The sequence below is a fragment of the Ranitomeya variabilis genome, chromosome 3, assembly GCF_051348905.1.
Source record: "Ranitomeya variabilis isolate aRanVar5 chromosome 3, aRanVar5.hap1, whole genome shotgun sequence".
Classification (NCBI taxonomy): Eukaryota; Metazoa; Chordata; class Amphibia; order Anura; family Dendrobatidae; genus Ranitomeya; species Ranitomeya variabilis.
The window spans coordinates 321,301,541-321,324,516 of NC_135234.1; the positions used below are offsets into that span (position 1 = coordinate 321,301,541).

A 22,976-nucleotide genomic window follows, 5' to 3' on the forward strand; every position below is an offset into this window, starting at 1 on the left:
AAATTCTCTGTCATTGCCACTTACCGAATTTTCTTCTCCGATTACAACTGCCATAAGGAAGAGCAGCATTGCACACCAGAAAAAATAACATGCCATTATTACAGATGTTCAAATAGAGCTTGTAATGGGCTTTGTGAAATGCAGAGCCTTCTCAAATCAGAGCCTTGTGCAGAAGAAGCAGTTTTGTGAGTTGCTCCTACAGTAGTGGGGTACTCGGTACCCTGTCTGGTCGCAAGGGGAATGTCACGGTGGCTGCGACCCGGTCCGTGGTCCTGGGCCTCAACGTTAAAGGGGAAAATGTTCAAAGTTTGTCGTGACACCACCTGTGGTGTTCGGTCAGTAGTGGGATTGACGCTGCATTAGGAGTCCTCTGGGGGATATTATTGCAGCACTGATGGCACACTTCCCACAGGTGAAGCGGGGTCCCCAGGGGTCCTATGGTGTAAGGTGTGGATAGTATTTGCCAGTGAATAAATGGAGGAGACAAGTTGTAAGTCTTTACCTCGTTTACTATGGGTGACAGGCCACAGTCCAGGGCACCGGCAACAGGTACATTAGGAGTCCAGGCAGTCCAGAGACAAGCAGAATCCCCTTGGCAGGTCAGGTAGAAACCTTCCACTCTGCGCTTGCTGTAACTGAGGTCCCTGCTGCCACTAAGTGTTCCCAGCAAAGTCCTAATTTGTTCCCCTGATTTAAAAAAACTGACCGTCACATCCAAACATAGACTAAGTGTGAACAGGTGCTGAACCTAGAGTCACCAACTTATATACAGTCAAATAAATAAGGCAGCACACTGCGGCACTAAAACATGCAAATGCGGCGCGCCCCCACACCGCCGCAGGGCCGAGGGGTACCCGGAGCCGGGCCTCTAGTTCTCAGTCTCGGGGTTGTCACGGTGGCTAGACCCGGTCCGTGGCCCTGTCTGTCAGTGGGGGACGTCCGGTGTAATAGGTGGTAGTAATAGTAGCGATGGAGCGGTGCAGTTGTGGGGTGTAAGTCGCGGTAAATAACGAGGACACCAGGTTGCAGTCTCTTTACCTCTTTACTGGAGATCTCTGAGTCCTCAGTCCAGAACACGGTTCACCAGGCTACGCAAGTCCGGCCGGTCCAATGGCACCTCCAGAGTTCTCCTCTCAGGTGGAAATCTGTGCCTTCCTTCTAGCGCTATGTGTTGTAGTCCTTCCCTGCTGTGCTTACGGAAAGTAACCCCACAACGGTTGTGTCTGTTTCTTAAGTTCCCTCACAACTCGATTTGATGTTCCTCTGTAATCCACCCCTTCCCTGTATTCAGGTTGGAATGGCACCCGTTTGTCAGGTAGGCCTGGAGTTCTTCCGGGACCCTAGAGTCGCCCCTCTCCCGCAATTGCCCCCCAAGACTTCATAGGTGATATGTGGTAGACAGCCCGCCTGAGACCGACTGTCCTGCCGCTGTTTGGAGTATGGCTTGAAGCTGTATTCTAATCCACTCCCTCGGCGTTCCGGCCACCGGTATTGCGCCTCAGCAGGGTGCTGCCTCTTTCAACAAAACCCCTGCTGGTATTCTCCTTCTGCTTGATCTCGTTTCTCACTCAGCACAATCTGTCTCGCTTCTAGTCCTTTCCTTGAGTCCCGCCGCTTCCAGGAGCCTGCGCGGACCCGTTACGTTCTTTCAATGCCAAGCCTCTGCCAGGATCCCACCCCTGGCAGAGACCCTACAGTCTCTCCCTTCACAACACCCCCTGCCACAGGGTGTTGCTCCGTTCAATCCCGTCAGCGTTCTCTCTAACTTTCTGCCTGACCCCCAGTTTACCCACTATGGTGGGGAGTGGCCTAATGAATAGCACCCTTAGCTCCCCCCGGAGGCCCAGCTGTGAAACATATTGGTGTCTGTGATACCTGATTGGAGGAACTCCTTCGGTGCCATCGAACGTACCATGGCTCCCCTTAGCGGCGAAGCCACAGTACTGCAACGACCAGAACTCTGGGGCGCTGCACTCCCCCCTGGTTAAACACAGTACTCCGGGACTGGGAAGAAAAACAACAATACAGATTAGTAAACAGACATACAATTTTGTTGAGTGCAAAACAATAAGTATACTTGAACAGGCTTCCCTTTATGGGAGGTGAGGACACTTTTAACGTTACAAACATAGTCAACATTATAAATTACAGGCTATGCATAACTCCTGTTACCCAACCGGGTATTCTACTTAGTGCAAATTCGGGAACAATAAATTAACATTGCCTTTAAGAAACATACACTCTTAGTTTACCAAAGGCCTTCCTATAATCACATTACAGGGTAAGGTAACTTCACATTCTCCTACTTTGAACCTGCAGGACCGCCTGTCCCTATGGCACCAGACCTACTGCCTCTCCTTTCTTTTACAGGACCGCCCTGTTCATCCAGGGCCTACTGCCTTTCTCTACTATACATGGTATAGACATAACATTCCTTTCGTTTAAAGAACTCTGAGCCAGCTCTACTCGGCTCCTTTAAGGACTCACTCTCTAACCCCTACGGGTTCACTCTCTGTCCTTAGTAACAAAGTAACTTTCAATGGGGACGCGGGGTTTACCTTCTATCCTCACCTTCATTATTACTTCGCTTACTTTCAGCTATGCAGATCCCTATGTCTACCCCTACGGGCTCTCTGCATCTTTTCTTTCTGCAAAACATTATTTAGATTTCACATTTCAACAAATTCAACACATATAACTTAGCATGTAAAACAGTTACATTTCTTTTCAAGGCATCATTATGGCATTACTGTTCTGCAACAGTATCTCTCTCAAGTTCAGTTTCTCACATCCCCTTTAAGAGGAGACCAAGTCTTTCTAAGGTAGCTCGTCTTCTCAGCCTACCGGCCCATGCAAAGGTTCCGGCATGGTATCTTCGCAAAGTGTCTTTAACTAGAACCGGTAGGAAAGATATCTTCACAAAGTGTCTTTGGCTCAAACAAATAGGGCAAATATCTTCGCAAAGTGTCTTTGGCTAAAACCAGTAGGGAGCACCTTTAAGAAGGTGCAAACTATTTACAAGGGAAGTTCGAATCATGCACAGTCCATGATTTCTGCAGTTTGTATAACTTTTGTGCAACAACTTCAGAAAAGGAAAACAAACAAAGAGGATCCCGGGTCAACAGAGGGATCCATTAACCCTGGGCGGGTTTAGCAGCAACTTAAAGGAATAAAAGACAAACAGTAACTATTTACAGTTTCAGGTTTCCGAGGTTTAGTTGGACGGCTTCCAGGGCTGCACCTGGCACTTAACCCTTCTTGGCCTGTGAAGAGTGAGGTCCAGGGTTACACCCAGTGCTGGACAAACGCCGTTAATCCGTCGTTCATGTACGATTACATCAGGCGCAGCGATGGAGGTCTGCGCAGCTTGAGTATGGGCATCTGCTGCAGCAGAAGTAGCGGCTGCTGCAAGATCAGTCACTGGAACGGAGTCAGCAGCTGTGGCACTAGCAGTCACTGGAGTGGTGTCGGTCGTCAGGGCAGGGTCGTCTTTCATACCTGCTTCAGATGCGGTCCCTCCGGTGCCAGTCTGCTCCGTCTCCGCTGGGATCTGGAACGCTGGCTGCGGGGCCTTGTTCTGCGACGCTGTCATCTCTGCTTGCAGCACCTCGCTTTCCGGCAGGGCCTTGCTTTCCAGCTTCGGAGCGCTGGGACTTCTTCCCTGCTCCGGACCAGATGAGGCTGCCGACAGATGTCCGGTGAGGCTCCTGATGATGGCCTTCTTCCACCCGGCCTCGGTGCTCAGCTGCGTCCGCCGGGGTCGGTCGCTGAGCTCGTCCACTCCGGCCTGCAGGAATTCAGCATCAGCGGTGGAGGCCTGGTTGCGGTGCCCCTCCGGGTGGCTGGGGGAGTCCTCTGCTCCGACCCCACGCTCCGGCTCCGGGCGGCTCGCCATGGCGTCCTCCATGTCGCTCGCTCCTTCTTCCTGGTCCTTTTCCCGCTCTCTTCTTCGTGGGCGGTTTCGTTTTCGTTGTCTCTGCCCACCATTAAGGATCAGGAGGCGGATCTCGGCTGCTGACGGACACGTCCTCAAGGGGCCGAGATATTTAGACTGGGCGGCCATTGTCTTTCGCGCTCTTCAGCTTGTTCACGCCCACTTCCACGCCCTTCTTCTTCTCCTGCGCTCTCCTCAGCGCTGTAATGGCGGCGGTTTTGGCGGGAACTTTTGGCGCAGCACAGTCTTTGCAATAAAGTACAGTCCAAGCACAATAAATCACAGTTCCAAGGCACACATGACCTGATTCTTCAGGCTTAAGTAGATCCTGTTCGGGGACGCCAAAACTGCGGCGCGCCCCCACACCGCCGCAGGGCCGAGGGGTACCCGGAGCCGGGCCTCTAGTTCTCAGTCTCGGGGTTGTCACGGTGGCTAGACCCGGTCCGTGGCCCTGTCCGTCAGTGGGGGACGTCCGGTGTAATAGGTGGTAGTAATAGTAGCGATGGAGCGGTGCAGTTGTGGGGTGTAAGTCGCGGTAAATAACGAGGACACCAGGTTGCAGTCTCTTTACCTCTTTACTGGAGATCTCTGAGTCCTCAGTCCAGAACACGGTTCACCAGGCTACGCAAGTCCGGCCGGTCCAATGGCACCTCCAGAGTTCTCCTCTCAGGTGGAAATCTGTGCCTTCCTTCTAGCGCTATGTGTTGTAGTCCTTCCCTGCTGTGCTTACGGAAAGTAACCCCACAACGGTTGTGTCTGTTTCTTAAGTTCCCTCACAACTCGATTTGATGTTCCTCTGTAATCCACCCCTTCCCTGTATTCAGGTTGGAATGGCACCCGTTTGTCAGGTAGGCCTGGAGTTCTTCCGGGACCCTAGAGTCGCCCCTCTCCCGCAATTGCCCCCCAAGACTTCATAGGTGATATGTGGTAGACAGCCCGCCTGAGACCGACTGTCCTGCCGCTGTTTGGAGTATGGCTTGAAGCTGTATTCTAATCCACTCCCTCGGCGTTCCGGCCACCGGTATTGCGCCTCAGCAGGGTGCTGCCTCTTTCAACAAAACCCCTGCTGGTATTCTCCTTCTGCTTGATCTCGTTTCTCACTCAGCACAATCTGTCTCGCTTCTAGTCCTTTCCTTGAGTCCCGCCGCTTCCAGGAGCCTGCGCGGACCCGTTACGTTCTTTCAATGCCAAGCCTCTGCCAGGATCCCACCCCTGGCAGAGACCCTACAGTCTCTCCCTTCACAACACCCCCTGCCACAGGGTGTTGCTCCGTTCAATCCCGTCAGCGTTCTCTCTAACTTTCTGCCTGACCCCCAGTTTACCCACTATGGTGGGGAGTGGCCTAATGAATAGCACCCTTAGCTCCCCCCGGAGGCCCAGCTGTGAAACATATTGGTGTCTGTGATACCTGATTGGAGGAACTCCTTCGGTGCCATCGAACGTACCATGGCTCCCCTTAGCGGCGAAGCCACAGTACTGCAACGACCAGAACTCTGGGGCGCTGCACTAACATGAAACATGAAAATTGAACTGCATTACTGCACTAGAAATATGAAAAAATGAGAGCGTTTAGCGCATAAATTGGCCAATTCATGTGTACCTGGTAGCCACTTTAGGGCATCTCTCGTATACCAGATCCTAGACTTTCCTCGCTGAGAATAAACGTCTTCATCTGAATGGGTACCTGTGAAACCTTTTCTTAGACTAAATTTCTCTCTCTATGTGGAGGGGTAATGTGGAATAGTTACAAGTAGCACACTCCAATGTGATGCAAAAAAGGGGGTATTTAATATACATACAGTAACCACAAACGTTTCGGTCTGCAATGGACCTTCATCAGTGTGCTACAGAAAAAAAATAATACAAATGTGCATAAACATATACATAAGAACAAAAAATAAAATAAAAATAAATGACAACAAAAGTATATACATCAGAGAAAAGGGTCATGAATGATGCTAAGAAAACAACCGTATAGTACTACCAACAACACATCTAAGCTCAAGATGTACAAAAGGGTATATACGCAAAAAGAGTATACAAGCACAAGCTGGTTCATACAAATGTGTGCATAAAGAGACATCTCTGAAGACCACGGTGACTTGGGGAGGCAACAGGGGTACAGGGGTGGTCTAGCAAGTTGGTATAAAAAGATTACATACCTAAATGTAGCATGAATGGTATATATAGTGGAACCCTGATAGGAATTAACTGATTCGCATCTAAAGTGGAAGAAATAGTGTGACATAAAGAGGTAATACTCATATGTGATTTGCGTGAGACTATAAGACTGTACCTACCAAAATGTAAGTTTTACTGGAAAAATTGCACTGAAAACAGTTTTGAATGGTAGGTCAGTCTGGGGGAGGAGAGATATAGCGGTAAGAAATGCGGTAAAAAAATGCGGTAAAAAATGCATGAAAACTGCCTAAGAAAAAAAAAATGCATGAAAACTGCCAAAGAAAAAATACAAAAGGTGCTGAAAAGGAGTCATTGTGATGTCGCATAGTAACTTACCCGGCTAGCGGGAGAGGAAGAGACACAAGAGCCACGCGGTATCCACCGCAAGTGGAGTGAGGGCCATGTGTGTCCGCAGTCCCTATATATAGAGGAGAGTGTGCCTGCACTAAGACCGGCATGTGGAGACTGGAAGGGGTGGAGCGGACGTGATGCATGTGTCACATGACCGATGGGGACGGCGTGATGTGCGCTCCACTGATACTGTAGGAGGAGGTGATGCGTTCCAGAGCTGAAAAGTGAGATGCTGTGAATCACAGGAGAGTGCAGATCACAGTAGAAAGAAGTCAGAACGGACGGATCTGTGGGGAGAGACAATACATTAGTTTCTGGACATTCCAGCATTATCTTATCAATGTTATACCGCAATAAAATGTGGCATGTAACAAGTATGGAAATTAGCACCAGAAATGTAACATACAGCAGTGAGGTACACATCATAGTTAATGACCCAGAGGTAATTAATGGTGTGTACATAGTACCGCAAATGACTATAGTAAATACAGCATGCGGCAAATAAAGAGATTGCATAAGAGATATAACATACCCTAAAATACCCGCAATTAAATGTGGCATGTAGGAAGTATGGAAATTAGCACCAGAAATGTAACATACAGCAGTGAGGGATACATAATAGTTAATGACCCAGAGGTAATGGTGTGTATATAATACCGCTAATGACTATAGTAAATACGGCATGCGGCAAATAAAGAGATTGACATAAGAGATATAACATACCCTAATGATATGCATATGACAGTAAATGACCCTAGGATGATGTGTCATTCATGATTAAAGGTGGTGCCCCAGAATAATGTATTCATTTCTGCAAATAACAGCATATTAATTTCTGCATAATAACATAATTAAACATGACAGGTATGGCATGTAGTAGGTAACATGCAGTAATATTATACCGATTGAGGGCCCAAAGGTGATGTATGGCACCATATTAATGCCCTAAAAAAGTTTTTCCGAAGTTTACATAAAGGATTGCAGATCGTAATCTCTATTAAGTCTTTTAGGGCTGAGAGTGTTCAGTTCGTGGATCCAATATGCTTCTCTGCGTTTAAGCATAGAGATCCGGTCACTGCCTCGACGAGGTTGTGTCACTTGTTCGATAATTTGAAATCTCAGTTGAGACAGATTGTGGCCTTTGGTGATAAAGTGAGAGGGTACGGGAAGCAGTAAATTCTTACATCGGATGGTCGACTTGTGTTTCGATATTCTGTCCTTGACCGATTGGGTGGTCTCTCTCCCACATTAAGCCACAGGGGCACTTAATCAGGTAAACAGCAAAATTAGTGTCACACATGAAAAAATTATCAATGTGATATTGTTTACCTGTATGAGGATGATGGATGGTGTCACTTTGGAGTACGTTGTTGCACTGGTTGCAGTTTAAACAGGGGAACGTGCCTGTCTTAGGATTACTCAAAAAACGGGTGGAAAGTGGACGTGCGGGGCCAATATCTGCCCGGACCAGACTATCCCTGATGTTACGTGGTCGTTTAAAACATGGCAAAAAAGGTTGCTGAAATTCTTTGATTGTGGGATATGCCGTTTGAAGAATGTGCCAATGCTGGCGGATGGTCCTGTGTAATCTGTATGCCGATGGATGGTATTGGTGTACAAATGGTATACGGTGGACCGCAGAATTGTTCCTACTCACAGTATTACTACTCTGGGTGTCAAGGATATGTGGGGGGTATCCTCTGTCACAGAACTTGGACTTCATCTCAAGAGTCCTTTGTTCCTTTAGTGTTGGATTGGAAACGATTTTAGCTACTCTGTAACTGGGATTTGTTTATGGACTTCTTCATATTACGTGGATGAAAACTATCGTAATGCAACAGACTGTTGCGGTCAGTCTGTTTTGAGTATACGTCAGTGGACAAATTACCATTGGCATCTTTGATGACTAATGTGTCCAGGAAGTTGATCTGATTCTTGTCATGTGTCATTGTAAAATCTAGCACTGGCCAGGAGGTTTTAAGGAATTGGAAGAAAGCATTGAGGGACTAGAGATCACCTTTCCAAACGCAGAAGATATCATCTATGTATCTTTTCCATGATATAACATGGTTGTGGAAGGATTCATGGGTGTAGATCAGAGTGTCCTCATAATGGGCAATATAAGCATTGGCGTACAGGGGTGCCACGTTCGAGCCCATAGCTGAGCCCTTAATTTGCAGATAAAAGGTATCCTCGAACAGAAAAAAATTGTTGGTCAATACAATGGAGAGAAGTTCGCAGCAGAGATCTATAAGGTCAGGACTCATGTTGTGGGAGAAGAGAAGCCAGCGGGTGGAACTAACGCCATTGGTGTGTGGTATTGACGTGTACAGGTCTTTCACGTCAAAAGAAACTAAAATGGTATCTGGAGGTATAGGAGTAATGTTTTTAATAGTTTCAAGGAAGGCTCCTGTATCGAGAAGGAAGGAGCTGGTGTTCCTAATCAGGGATGTAAGAATTTTTTCTAGGTATATAGAGATGGTTGCTAGGAGTGAATCGGTGGAGGCCACAATTGGTCTACCTGGTGGATTTTGTAGGTTTTTATGAATCTTGGGAAGGATGTATATGACTGGGGTAATTGGGTGTCTCTTGGTCAGGAAATCATGTGTTTTAATGTCAAGTATACTGCGGGATTGGAAACGGTCTAATGTCGTCTGGATCGTGTTTGGGATTGTACTTGTGGGATTGTGAGGGAATCTCTTATAAGTAGTGGTGTCCCCTAGTTGGCGGTATACCTCGTTTTTATAGAGGAGTTTATCCATCACCAAAATTGCTCCACCCTTGTCGGCTGGCTTGATAATTATGTATTTTTCACGTAATGACTTCAGAGCCTGTCTCTCAGACACGGAGAGATTGGATGGATAGTGGATTGTGCCTCTATCAGTGTCCTGACATAATCTCTGGAAAGATGTGTCAACAAACTGAATGTTTCGAGGGGATGTGAACCCATGGGTGGCCGATATGTACTTTTGTTCCGCAGACCAAGGCTGGCTGAGGTAATACCTACTGGTGGGGTGATCTGTGTAGTAGGAATAACTGCATGGTCAGTTTCGGCAAAGTGTAGTTTTAATCGAAGAGACCTATAGAATTTCTGTAGGTCCATGTCCATTTGGAACGTGTCGTTTTTATAGCTTGGACAGAAGGAGAGGTCTTTTTGCAAGGCACTATACTCTGCTATTCCTAGGGATTTGGAAGATATATTAACAACTAATGATTGTGTACCTGAGATCTGGTCACTCGTGTGAAGTCCATGTTTCTGTATCCTACGGATCCCCCGTCTGGTCCTCTTCTTTTGCCTTGTCGCCTCTGTCTGCCTAAAAAACGACCCGGGTTGGGATTTCTTCCTGGTCTCTCCGGGTCCGAATCGGACGTTGTATAATCCATGGATGAACGATAACCATCCTGTCTGTATGATTTCTTGGTTGAGGATTTGTCTTGCCATTGGTAAACCCTGTTGAGTTCGTAATCTTCGAGATCCCTCTGGAATTTGGTTCTCTTTTTAAGTTCAATGTCGCGACGATGCTGAGTGACGTTGGTTTCAATCCTTTTCTTGAGGGTGTTGAATTTGTCCGCAGGTATGGTAGATGAAAGTTGGCTTTCGATGTTCTTGATTTGTTCCTGAGTCGAGATGATTTCCTTGTGCAGATGTTCTAGTGTGAGAACCATAAGGTCAAATGAGCATTTATTCAAAATGAGTTCACACTTAGTGCAAAACTCTGGGGAATTGCTAAATAGAGTAGGACAGAGTGACACCCTCAAGCCCCGAGAAATCCTTTGGGCCTTGAGGTACTCTGTTAAGGTTGCTCGGTGCAGCTCGAGATTAATGCAGCGTCGGAGTTCACGCTCTAGGTCCCTACCCCGAGTTTCACAGGGGGGAACTTTAAGAAAGTCACTCAGGATTTTAGATAGAGCGATGATGTTGGAGGTTTCTTCTGGGTTGTAAAAGAAAGTCAGTGCTGACATGACCAAAGGAAGGCGTGCTTAGCATAGGGGAAGTAGTATGATATAGAAAATGTTCAGCACAGCCTAAAAGAGGAGGTGCATAGATATAGGTTCCCAAACCTTAATACGTGGAATAGTTACAACTAGCACACTCCAATGTGATGCAAAAAAGGGGGTATTTAAAATACATACAGTAACCACAAACGTTTCAGTCTGCAATGGACCTTCATCAGTGTGCTACAGAAAAAAATAATATAAATGTGCATAAACATATACATAAGAACAAAAAAATAAAATAAAAATAAATGACAACAAAAGTATATACATCAGAGAAAAGGGTCATGAATGATGCTAAGAAAACAACCGTATAGTACTACCAACAACACATCTAAGCTCAAGATGTACAAAAGGGTATATACACAAAAAGAGTATACAAGCACAAGCTGGTTCATACAAATGTGTGCATAAAGAGACATCTCTGAAGACCACGGTGACTTGGGGAGGCAAGATACACGGGGATGGGTGCGTACAGGGGTGGTCTAGCAAGTTGGTATAAAAAGATTACATACCTAAATGTAGCATGATTGGTATATATAGTGGAACCCTGATAGGCATTAACTGATTCGCATCTAAAGTGGAAGAAATAGTGTGACGTAAAGAGGTAATACTCATATGTGATTTGCGTGAGACTATAAGACTGTACCTACCAAAATGTAAGTTTTACTGGAAAAATTGCACTGAAAACAGTTTTGAATGGTAGGTCAGTCTGGGGGAGGAGAGATATAGCGGTAAGAAATGCGGTAAAAATGCGGTAAAAAATGCATGAAAACTGCCAAAGGAAAAAAAAATGCATGAAAACTGCCAATGAAAAAATACAAAAAGTGCTGAAAAAGAGTCATTGTGATGCCGCATAGTAACTTACCCGGCTAGCGGGAGAGGAAGAGACACAAGAGCCACGTGGTATCCACCGCAAGTGGAGTGAGGGCCATGTGTGTCCGCAGTCCCTATATATAGAGGAGAGTGTGCCTGCACTAAGACCGGCATGTGGAGACTGGAAGGGGTGGAGCGGACGTGATGCATGTGTCACATGACCGATGGGGGCGACGTGATGTGCGCTCCACTGATACTGTAGGAGGAGGTGATGCGTTCCAGAGCTGAAAAGTGAGATGCTGTGAATCACAGGAGAGTGCAGATCACAGTAGAAAGAAGTCAGAACGGACGGATCAGTGGGGAGAGACAATACATTAGTTTCTGGACATTCCAGCATTATCTTATCAATGTTATACCGCAATAAAATGTGGCATGTAACAAGTATGGAAATTAGCACCAGAAATGTAACATACAGCAGTGAGGTACACATCATAGTTAATGACCCAGAGGTAATGGTGTGTATATAATACCGCTAATGACTATAGTAAATACGGCATGCGGCAAATAAAGAGATTGGCATAAGAGATATAACATACCCTAATGATATGCATATGACAGTAAATGACGCTAGGATGATGTGTCATTCATGATTAAAGGTGGTGCCCCAGAATAATGTATTCATTTCTGCAAATAACAGCATAGTAATTTCTGCATAATAATGTAATTAAACATGACAGGTATGGCATGTAGTAGGTAAGTGTGAACAGGTGCTGAACCTAGAGTCACCAACTTATATACAGTTAAATAAATAAGGCAGCACACTGCGGCGCTAAAACATGCAAACTTGAAACATAAAAATTGAACTGCATTACTGCACTAGAAATATGAAAAAATGAGAGCGTTTAGCGCATAAATTGGCCAATTCATGTGTACCTGGTAGCCACATTAGGGCATCTCTCGTATACCAGATCCTAAACGTTCCTCGTTGAGAATAAACGTCTTCATCTGAATGGGTACCTGTGAAACCTCTTCTAAGGGCTCATTTCCACATGCGAGGCACACGTCCGTATCTCGCATGTGGAAACCAAGCTGTGGCGCCGGCACTCCAGAGCGGAGCATGCGGCCCCATAGGAACACATGGAGCTGCACGCTCCGCTCCAAAGTGCCGGCACCACAGCTTGGTTTCCACATGCGAGATACGGACATGTGCCTCGCATGTGGAAATGAGCCCTTAGACTAACATTCTCTCTCTCTGAGGAGGGGTAATGGACCTGCTGCGATTAAAACACCTGTGGCTAGGAGGCGGAGTGCTCAGTCAGAAGGCTAATGAATATAGATTTTAAAAAACTGACCGTCACATCCTGGAGGCTGAATTTCCACTGTAACCGAGTCTAATATGCCAGCCCCAGTTAGGGGGAAAATCCAAGTAAAAGAAAAAGTATTTTAATGTTGAAATGCACCCTAAAGGTTTTTTTAAAAAAATTAATGGCAGAGCACAATATGTGAAATAAATGACAAATGAATACATGAATAAAAAGCAGGAAAATCCAATCTGCCAATCCAAATTGCTCTTAATAGCACCGCTCAGTAATAAAAATGTAAACATGTCCACTTATTTCCTTTATTTTACCAACAACATTGCCAGATTTCAGTAAGAAAAATATGAGAGTATTAAAATGACAAGATATTTAAATATCAAAACGAGAAAAAAATTAAAGATTTTTAAACTGTATTCACAAAAAAATGTGTTGGTCAGGAATTGGGTGTAAATGAAAAAGAAACCTAGTTTTTGAATAATTTTAAAATGTTTGGCGAGTGAAATGTAAAAACTGACATTTTTGCAAAACTTTGGCATACATCTTAATTTTAATTAATTAAAATTAATTAATTAATTTTTGGTACAGTTAACACCAATTTGCTGCAGATTTGCTGTGGCTTTAACCTGACAAAGCTAATGATCATGTTTGAAACAGCCACATTTAACTTCTCGATTTCAATCTTGAGGTCACGGCCACACATTAGGTAGTCGGTCAGTATTTTACATCAGTATTTGTAAACCAAAACGAGGAGTGGGTGATAAATACAGAAGTGGTAATTTGTTTCTATGCTACTTTTGCTCTGATTGTTCCACTCCTGGTTTTGACTTACACATACTGATGTAAATTCAAATCATCAAGACTATTACAGATGATGTAACCAGTATGTCAAACCTAGAACTGACTTGGTTGGGAAGAAATGTCATGTACAAAATGATTAGTCTCCCGAGGATTTTGTTTGCCTTTAGAGGTATCCCTCTTTTGACTCCAAATAAATATATTTTTAAGCTACAAACAACATTAAAAAACTTCATTTGGAGATATAAACGTGCAAGAATATCTAGGTATACTATAATGAAAAGCAAACTAAGGCTACTTTCACACTAGCGTTTTCTGGCGGCCGTCACAATGCGTTGGCGCGACATATCGATGGATGCGTCAAAAATAGTGAAAAACGGATGCAACGCATCCAATATTTCGACGGATCCGCTAGACGGTTCCGTCGAAAAACTGGATGCGTTGCATCCGTTGTGTCCGTTTTTTACCATCCGTTTCATCCGTTTTTATGACGGATCCGTTTTCCCTGCCTAAAAAAAAATGGGAGTCTCCCAAATGTGATTGGCTACTGGAAAATAGGGAAAACTATATACTGACTGTTTTTACAGCCCATCTTTGAAAGGGTTTAGAGAAAGTGGCAGAGATGGAAGGAGTACTTGTGAGGATTGCGAACGTAGTTACTGATGTGATTTTTGAGACCAATCAGCTGTATATAATAGTTCGCGAGAAGGAGGCAGCAGCAAGATGGAGGATTCTTCAACAGCGACGTCGCCGGCGATGCCTATGGATACATCCCATAAACGCACAGCGGATGACCCGGGGAGTCTATTCAACTCTCTACATGGAGTTGCGGCAGAACGCGGAGAAATTGTTTAATTATGTTCGGATGAGGCAGGAACACTTTGATTTTTTGCTGGAACAAGTTGGGGATGTCATCCAAAGGCAGGACACACGCATGAGGTCTTCCATCTCACCGGCAGAGCAGCTGATGGTGACACTGCGGTAATCCTTTTTTTTTTTATATATATATCATTGTTCATATTTAATGCCATGTAAACATGTTTTAACCTATTGAAAACAACATCAGCAGTGAACATGCTGCAGAAAATACTACGCTGAAACACTGCGTTGCATTTTCTGCACCATGTTAATTTTTTTTATTGTTTGTGGCCATTCCACAGTCTTCAACACCTGCTCCATAATAGGAATGCACAGATGTAAAAATGCAGTTTTTAATGTGCACTACAACAGAACAAAAACTTCCGCAGTGCCATTTATCGAAACTTTAAAAAAAAAAAAAAAAATGTAATATTTGTCTAAATTGCTTAAAAACGTTATGTTGGTCTTTGCAATTTTTACTAACATTTTTATATGTTTTTCACAGATTCCTGGCTACAGGAGAATCCCTAACTTCACTACATTAACAGTTCCGCCTTGGAATATCGACAATTTCAGGAATTGTGAAAGTGACCTGCCTGGCTATATGGAATACCTTGCACCAAGAGTACATTCCACAACCGAAAAAGGACACCTGGCTGCAGAGTGCTGAAAATTTTGAGAAAGTGTGCCATTTCCCAAATTGCTTGGGTGTCGTAGATGGCAAACACATCCGTATTGCAAAACCTGCAGGATCTGGCTCAGAGTACTTTAACTACAAGAAGTACTTTTCAATAGTACTCATGGCTATAGCAGATGATAACTGCAAATTCATGGCTATGGACATTGGAGCCTATGGCCGGTCCAACGACTCACAAGTCTTCAAAACTTCTCCGATGGGCCGTTGTTTGTATGTATTGTATGTTTGTATGATTTTCCACCAGCCAGACCACTCCCGGGAACTACTGGACCACCCATGCCATATGTCTGTGTTGGTGATCAGGCCTTCCAGTTGTCACCACACCTACTAAAACCGTATGCAAGCAGAGACTTGACCCGAACAAAAAGAGTTTTCAATTACCGCTTAACTAGAGCCAGACGAGTGGTGGAGTGTGCGTTTGGCATTCTAACCGCAAAGTGGCGAGTGCTGCTAACTGCCATAAGACTGCACACACAAACAGTGGATGAGGTTGTCAAGGCCTGTGTGGTGCTGCATAACTATGTTCTTTCCAAGGAGCCTGTTTCATTGGATGATGAGGACTCTGACACAACATTGTGGGATTACCAAAGCAGCTCTGTTCGCTCCGCAGGTTCTGTTTCCAGAATGAGGGACCACTTTGCTCAGTATTTCGTGTCACCTGTAGGCAGAGTGCCATGGCAAGACAACATAGTGTGAGATCTTTCTTTCCTGTCTCGGTGATTTTTGTTTCTGTACAAAGTGTTTTTATTGACACCAAGTTTTATTCATTAGTTTGCAAAAGTTTTGTATGTTTTGTAATAAACCAAATATGTTACCTTTTAAACGTGTGGTGTGTAATTTTTTTTTTACCTTTTGTTTGTTACCATACCAGCATACCTAAATGAAGGCACTGCACCAAAAAGTAGTTTTTAAACCCAAAAAATTTTTATTAAACTTTTTTTTACCTTTTTTTCCAAAAGTCTACCTTTTTTTCAACAACTTTTTTATTACCATATTTTTTAGAAAACTTTTTGCTGTAAACACTGTTATAAAACTTTTTTTTTTTTTTTTTTTTTTTAATATTTCAACAAGTAATTTTTTGAAAATGAAAAAGATTTTTCACATAACACAACAGTTTCACAATTCTGTAAAGTGTGGGGTGGAGATACTAGCGGAGGGGCTGGAAGGTTGGACCACGTCGATAGGTGGGGAAAGCCTACTGGGTTGGGGTGTAGTGGAAGGGGGGAAAAAACAGGAGGCTGAGCAGTGGGGGGTGTTGTTGGGGTTGGTGGAATACTAAATGAGGAAGGAAAGCTTGACAATGAAGAAAACATTGGGAAGGACATTGGGATTTGGGGCCGGGTTGGCAATTGGGACCGGGTTGGGAATTGTGACTGGGCTGGGAATTGAGACTGGGCTGGGAATTGAGACTGGGCTGGGAATTGGGACTGGGTGGGAAAGTTGTTTGGGCTTCTGAGGTGACCTGCACTAGAGCAGCATGGCAGCCTTGCAATACCCGCATCTGCTGGTTAACAGTAAGCTTTTCCATGCTCCTGAGCATGGATTGAAAGAAAAGGTTGTTTGGTGATTGACTTGCATCTGAATGCAGCCTATCCAAGCAACTGCTGTGTTCACTGATGCGTGTTTGCACCATGTTAAACCCAGCAGTCACTTGCTCTCCCAAAATTTTGAAAGAGCTTTGGAAGGCTGCATTCAGATGCTAGAACTCAGGAGCATAGCTCCTTTCCAGACCCCTCTGTCCCTGCCACCACAAACCTAATGGTAATCTAGACGTGGCAGGATCAGAGGGGTGGGGTAAAGGGAACGCTAACTCTTGACTAGCAGCTTCAAGTAACGAAGGTTGCAATGATGCTCCAGTGCTGGCGGCGGTGGAAGTGGATGGGGCAGAGGTACCGGAAGGGTCAGACGAGGGGTCAGAGGGGTGGGGTCTACTGATGTGGCCCTCGGTGGCGGACTCCTGAGAGATCGCTCCAGAGGGGTCCAAGGTAGATGCAGGCACCCGATGGCTACAGACGGTGCTGTGAAATAGGAAAAAAAACTATTAATATATTGATAGGAAAAAGCCCTGACTGAAACCGAAAAAGTTAGACAGGTAAACATGGTGATTTTTTTCAATGGGCTGTTGAATACTTACGTTCTACTCAGCATCGTTTCCCTGAGGAAGGACAGGGCACGGCTATATTTATACCGAGTCCTTCTCTGTCGTGCTAAGCCACTCGGGGCCTGCATCTCCTCGTTAAACTCTCTCTTGAAGCGATCCCTGAGTGACCGCCACCGCTTCCTAACCCTTTCACCTGTGAAGACAATAATGAAATTAAAAAAAGGGTTAATTACAACACATTCCATTCAGCTCAAAACATAACTGAAAAGTGAATACTTACATTCTTGAGTCTGCTGCCTTGGCGCAAGGTCCTCCCACCTCGGCAAAACGTTTTGACAGACTTCCTCCAAGAGCCGACGGGTCACATACGTATCAGCATGCCTGCGGTCAGCCATATTCCACAGCGGCTCCCGCTCGCAGACCTCCTCGATGAGGCGGTCCACATTGATTCCGATGTCCTCACCGTCTGAGTCGGGAGCACGCTGTGAAGACTGTGAAAAGAAAAAAAAATTTACTACACTGAAACGCAAAACTACCAGGAGAAAAAAAAATAAAAAAACAAACTCACTGCTGGCTGACCGCGGCGGCGATTACGCCGACTCTGGGAGCGGCTGGGAGGATCTTCATGGCGTTGGCCAGACTAAAAAAAAGAAAAATAATTATGTTTGATGTAGGCATATGTTGCATGTGTACTGTGATGTATGATGAAGTGTTTTGTATGTGTTGGGTGCTCTGTGATGTGTGAAGCGACTATTTCGGCACAACTTACACTCTGTGCGCCCGCTCCTTGGATTTCTCCACCCATCTCGTCTCCTTCGGAGAGGCCCTCGGCTGCTTCAGCTTCCTGTGAAAACATAATTAATGCATATATTGATTAACAGAAATTTTAACTATAGCACCAAAAACTAAAATTTTTTTAACTTACCGCTACACGCTGTCGCTCTGGAGGAGGGCTCCCCGAAGAAGACGTTCTTGCTGTGGTCCATGGTGGCTCTGTAAGTAAAAAGACACTTGTAATCTGCTATACACATTGAATTGGCAGATTTGTGGTCTTCAAAACTTACATCTGGAAAGTGGCTTGCTATGTGTGTGCACGGTCGTGGTGGTCCCTGGTGGCTTGCAAAAGGTGGCTGTGGTCCCTGGTGGCTCTCTAAGTATAAAGAATTTATAGTTAGACCCACCCCCCAAACTAGGTAATCTGAAATATTTAATAACCACCCTGTTCAAATTATGTGAGCAATGTTCATGCAGGCCAACACCAGCAGTTTTGAGAAACAAACCCAAAAACAAATATATAGACCCAAGGCACACCAGTCTGAGCTGGATTACCTACTTCAATAGTATGTGCAAGCTGTAAAACATTTTCCACCCACCCCAAAAAAAAAAAAAAATTTATGTAAAATTGAAAGGCCTAAACACCATGTGAAAATGTATTGACCACATATGTGATTTTAAAATATCCCTTTAAAAAGTACTAAAAAAAAATAAATAAAAACTTTCAAAAATGTTCAATTACCTTTAAAAATTAACCCTCAACCAACCAAAGTATTGCGTGTGTGGCCATTTGTACATACACCAGTTTAAAATTTACCTTTGTGAAATGATACTACGGACATTTTTAAGAAAATTTTTATTATTTATTTATTTTTTTACCATCACAATTAGGAGCTAAAATGCTCTTTATTTTAAATACAAGTACATCAACTGGAAATGTTTTCAACAATAAAAAAAAAAAAAAATTGAAAGGAAAAAACCAAACACACACGCTCACACACTGAAACCACATGCTGCACAGACCACACTACTTGGTAAATACATCATATTAAAAAAAAAATGCACGTGCACTCCCCCAGTCGCCCGGACACATGCACCCGCAATCATCCAGACGCATGCACGAAAGCACACAGGCGCATGCACAACGAATGCACACGCACAAAAGCACACAGGCGCAGGAATAACGCACGCACACACACAAAAGCACACAGCCGTACGCAAACACACACAGATGCACACAAACAAAAGCACACAGGCTTATGCAAACACACACAGATGCACAAAACACACAGGCGGACAAAACCACAAAGCCGCACACAGACACGCACACACACACGCATGCACCCACAGACGCACACGCAAAAATGGCAGGACACACACTGTCTGGATGCTGGCAGGCCTGAGGCTGGAGCTGGACGCTGGCTGGCTTCACAGTGGCAGGCCTCAGGCTGGAGCTGGACGCTGGCTGGCTTCACAGTGGCAGGCCTCAGGCTGGAGCTGGACTCTGGCAGGACGCTGGCTGGTGCAGGATGATGGCAGGCCTCTGGCTGTATTCAGGTTTAGCTCTGGCTGTATTCAGTACGTCATACAGACACAAACACATGCACACACAGACATGCACACACAGACATGCACACAGACGCACGCAAAAATGGCAGTACTCACACTGGCTGGAAGGCTGTAGCTTGAGGGAATCTTCTGGCAGCACAGTCAGGCCTCTAGCTGCCTAGGTTCTATAGCAGGCAGGCAGGCCTCTGGACGCTGGCTGGACAGATGCTGGCTGGCTGGACAGATGCTGGCTGGACGGATGCTTGCTTGCTGGCTGGCTGCTGTCTTCTGGCATGAGTCTTGCTGGCACATTGGTGGTTGAAGCCTCAGTCCAGGTTTATATAGATTTTGGGCTGTCTGGTGAAATTGGCTACATAATCCTGATCCTGAGCATGCTCAGTGTAAAAAAATTTATTGCAGCGCTGGATTCCATCATACGACGTGTCACGACGGATCCTGCGTCCATAGGCTTCCATTCTAGCCAACGACGCATGCTGCAGGATGCGTCGCGACACGTTTTCCCAACGCAGACAAAAAACGTTACAATCAACGTTTTTTCCAGACGACAGGCTGACACATCCGTTGCACGACGTACACAACACGTGACAATCCGTCGCGATGCGTCGCCAATACAAGTCTATGGGAAAAAAACGCATCCTGCCGGAGATTTTGCAGGATGCATTTTTTTTCACAAAACGACGCATTGTGACGTCCGCCTAACAACGCTAGTGTGAAAGTAGCCTAAGGGGGATTGGGACTACAAAATATACCATGCTACTATTTTGCTAACATTGCTAAACAAAGCCAAGAGAGGCTAATCTCTGAATCACGAACAGCTTGGGTAGATTTAGAGTTAGCTGCTAATGATTATTGTCCTCCTCTTGATTTAATATTAAAGCATATTATCAGCCCTACACTCCCAGACCGCTCCATCTTTCCAGCTACTATTTTAGCCTGGGAATAGCTTGCAAAATCCACTAAGAAAAAAATCAAAATTTGAACAAATTAAAAATCTTTCACTTTTAGTTATTCAAAGATTAACCAAATCCATAAATCCGAATTATTGGTCCCAATTAGGGATAAAAAGGTGAGAGATCTACATGATGGAACCAGACTTATTCCCTTTCGGCACTGAACAAAAATTTTAAACTTTCGAACAGTGACTTCTTGCATATTCTCCTCATTAGGGAATAAATCAGGAATTATTATCAAGCAGGCACCCTTTACCAGAGTTAACTGGTCAGCTTTTAGGCAAAATAAATAACAAACTTATTGGGAAAACCTGTAATATCTATGATAGATTTAATAATGATATTTCTTTTATTAAAAACCCTTACATGTTAAAGTGGGAAAAAGACCTAAGGAAACAATTCTCTCAAGAACAATGCCAGAAAATAATAAAACTTACTTACTCCTCTAACATATGCATGTCACGTCATGAGTCATACTATAAATTTCTTACCAAATGGTATTTGCCTCCGGAAAGATTAGCTAAAGCGTTGTCAAACTCCTCTTCCCAATGTTGATATTTTAAACATTTTCTGGAGATGTCCCAAATTAAGAAAATTCTGGGAAGAAGTCTCCTTTTTTATTAATCAATTATTAAATGAGGATTTACCTATCACCCCTTAAATGGGCCTTTTGTCATTGGATATGGAGGCCATTGATGAGCGTCGGGTTCTTAATCCCCCCTGGACCTTTTCCGGGGCTGTGCACACTTCTCTCATGGACATGTATAATGGGATCTGCGGTGTGGCTATTTAGGTCGGCAGAGGTCTCAGCTATAATTGACTGCTCCATCTTGCTTTTTCAGGTCATGTATCCACCTTCCCCCCATGTATTTGTATCGTAGCTTTTTAGCTGCATATTTGGCTAATGTTGTATGCATATAACAGCATACTTCTTTATGGATGGTTACGGTGGGCACTTGTACCTGTTTTCTATGCCTGCTCGACATATCATATCTTACTGCATCGGGTATATTTCTGTCATTTGTTTAAGCTGAGGGGCCCGGCCACATATGTCATGTGCCTATTAGCCACACGCAGGCGTTATATATCTGGTCATTATTGATACTGGGTGCTGGACAAGCCAGCCTGTGGCCTATTGTTATATATATACCACATTGTTACTATGAAGTTTGGCTGGTCACATAGGGTCCATCTAATTCAGTGGACCTTCCACATATAGGTATATGGTGGTATTATATTCCTGATTAGAACTAGACAATTGGGGCACCGTTTCCCACTTTTCTTGTGGGCATGGAATTTTTTACCTTGTATGCCAGTATTCTCAGTATATTCTGTCATGTCCTACAATAATCTTACGTATTAAGTGTATTTTTTGTATTAAGTATAGTTATCTAATTATATTGAGCATTCGTGTGCACCTTACCCTTGGACTGGGGTTTTTTTCACACCTCCCTCCTTTCTCTTAAGGTGGTCTTTTCTATTGATGTTTTTAATCCTCATGTTTTTATGTAACTATTGTTCATATGGTGCGTGTTGTTTGGATTGGAATTAATAAACTTTTTTCTATATATTACTATATCTAGGGAGTTCCCCTAATTTTGGTATGTCTCTTTTCTCTTTTTGGTTTACTTAAATTGTTTGACATACTTTTGGGTAGATCCCCTGTACAATTTGGCCATTATGGCCGATGGTGCCCTCCCTCTTTGTTTGTAAAGCGATTTCCTTTGGGTGGTATCTTTGTTACCACTGTTTCTGGAGTTGTGGCACATCAGGATAGATATTTCTAGTTATTATTTAGTATTTATATACCCGATCAGTATGGATCTCTCCAGCAGGGAGACCGCCTGGAGTAACAGGGCCCTTGGTCTATTTGATGGTACTACAGATTCTACTTTGGCGGGCTCTAGTAAGGAATCGGATTTTCATTCCCTTTCCTCCAAGATTATTGAGCTACATAAAAATCTGACTAAGATTTGGTGGAACATTAGCAGTCTTGAGGAGTATAAAAAGGCAGGATTTATCCCCCGTGGGTTGCGTGTACAAATTTTCCCAGCATGGGAGGTAACCCCGGAATTTCAAAAAATATGGGAATCTGGACTTGCAAAATGCTCCACCATCATAATTGATATGCTTATTGAACATGATCAAACTTTACTCAGTAAGATCAAAGAAGAAATCAAATTATGTGAGGGTAAACTCAATGACTTTGATAAGGACACCCTGGTCACAACGTTTCAATTGAAACTCAAAAGCATTATTGACTCATTTGAAAAGGAAATTATTACACGGAAAAGAAGCAAGTTTCATAGAGACAAATCTGATTTCTTGAGTGGTAAAGCATTTAAATGGTCCCACCGGGGCAATCGCCGTCCTCTTATGGATGGCTCGAAATACACGGATGCAGCATCTTTTAGAGAAGAAATTCCATCAAGCGATTTTTTATCCTCGGACCCCAGCGACGCAGAAGGCGCCAGCGGAGGGGTCGCAGAAAAAATAGGATACAACAAAAGAAAAGGCAAGAACTATCGAAACTGGTCCCCATCATTCAGGAGGGAAACCAGACTCAACAAGAAACACTAAACGTGGCATCTGAAGAAAATCCTATGGAAGGTAATCTCCAAATTATCAACCTGTC

At 44.3% G+C, this 22,976-nt stretch overlaps 1 protein-coding gene across 1 annotated transcript in view; it reads right to left on the bottom strand.

The window, feature by feature from the left end:
- The window catches only part of LOC143817686 (uncharacterized), a 47,698-nt gene extending 25,857 nt beyond the window's left edge, over positions 1-21,841 (bottom strand). Inside the window, exons 1-4 of the mRNA XM_077299178.1 lie at positions 21,765-21,841; positions 17,818-17,892; positions 9,689-10,193; positions 6,452-6,753 (exon numbers count right to left, since the gene is read on the bottom strand). Of these exons, the coding sequence (XP_077155293.1) occupies positions 6,739-6,753; positions 9,689-10,193; positions 17,818-17,892; positions 21,765-21,841 (672 nt within the window). The 3' untranslated portion in view covers positions 6,452-6,738. The remainder of the gene's footprint in view (positions 1-6,451; positions 6,754-9,688; positions 10,194-17,817; positions 17,893-21,764) is intronic.
- Between the last annotated feature and the right edge of the window lie 1,135 nt (positions 21,842-22,976).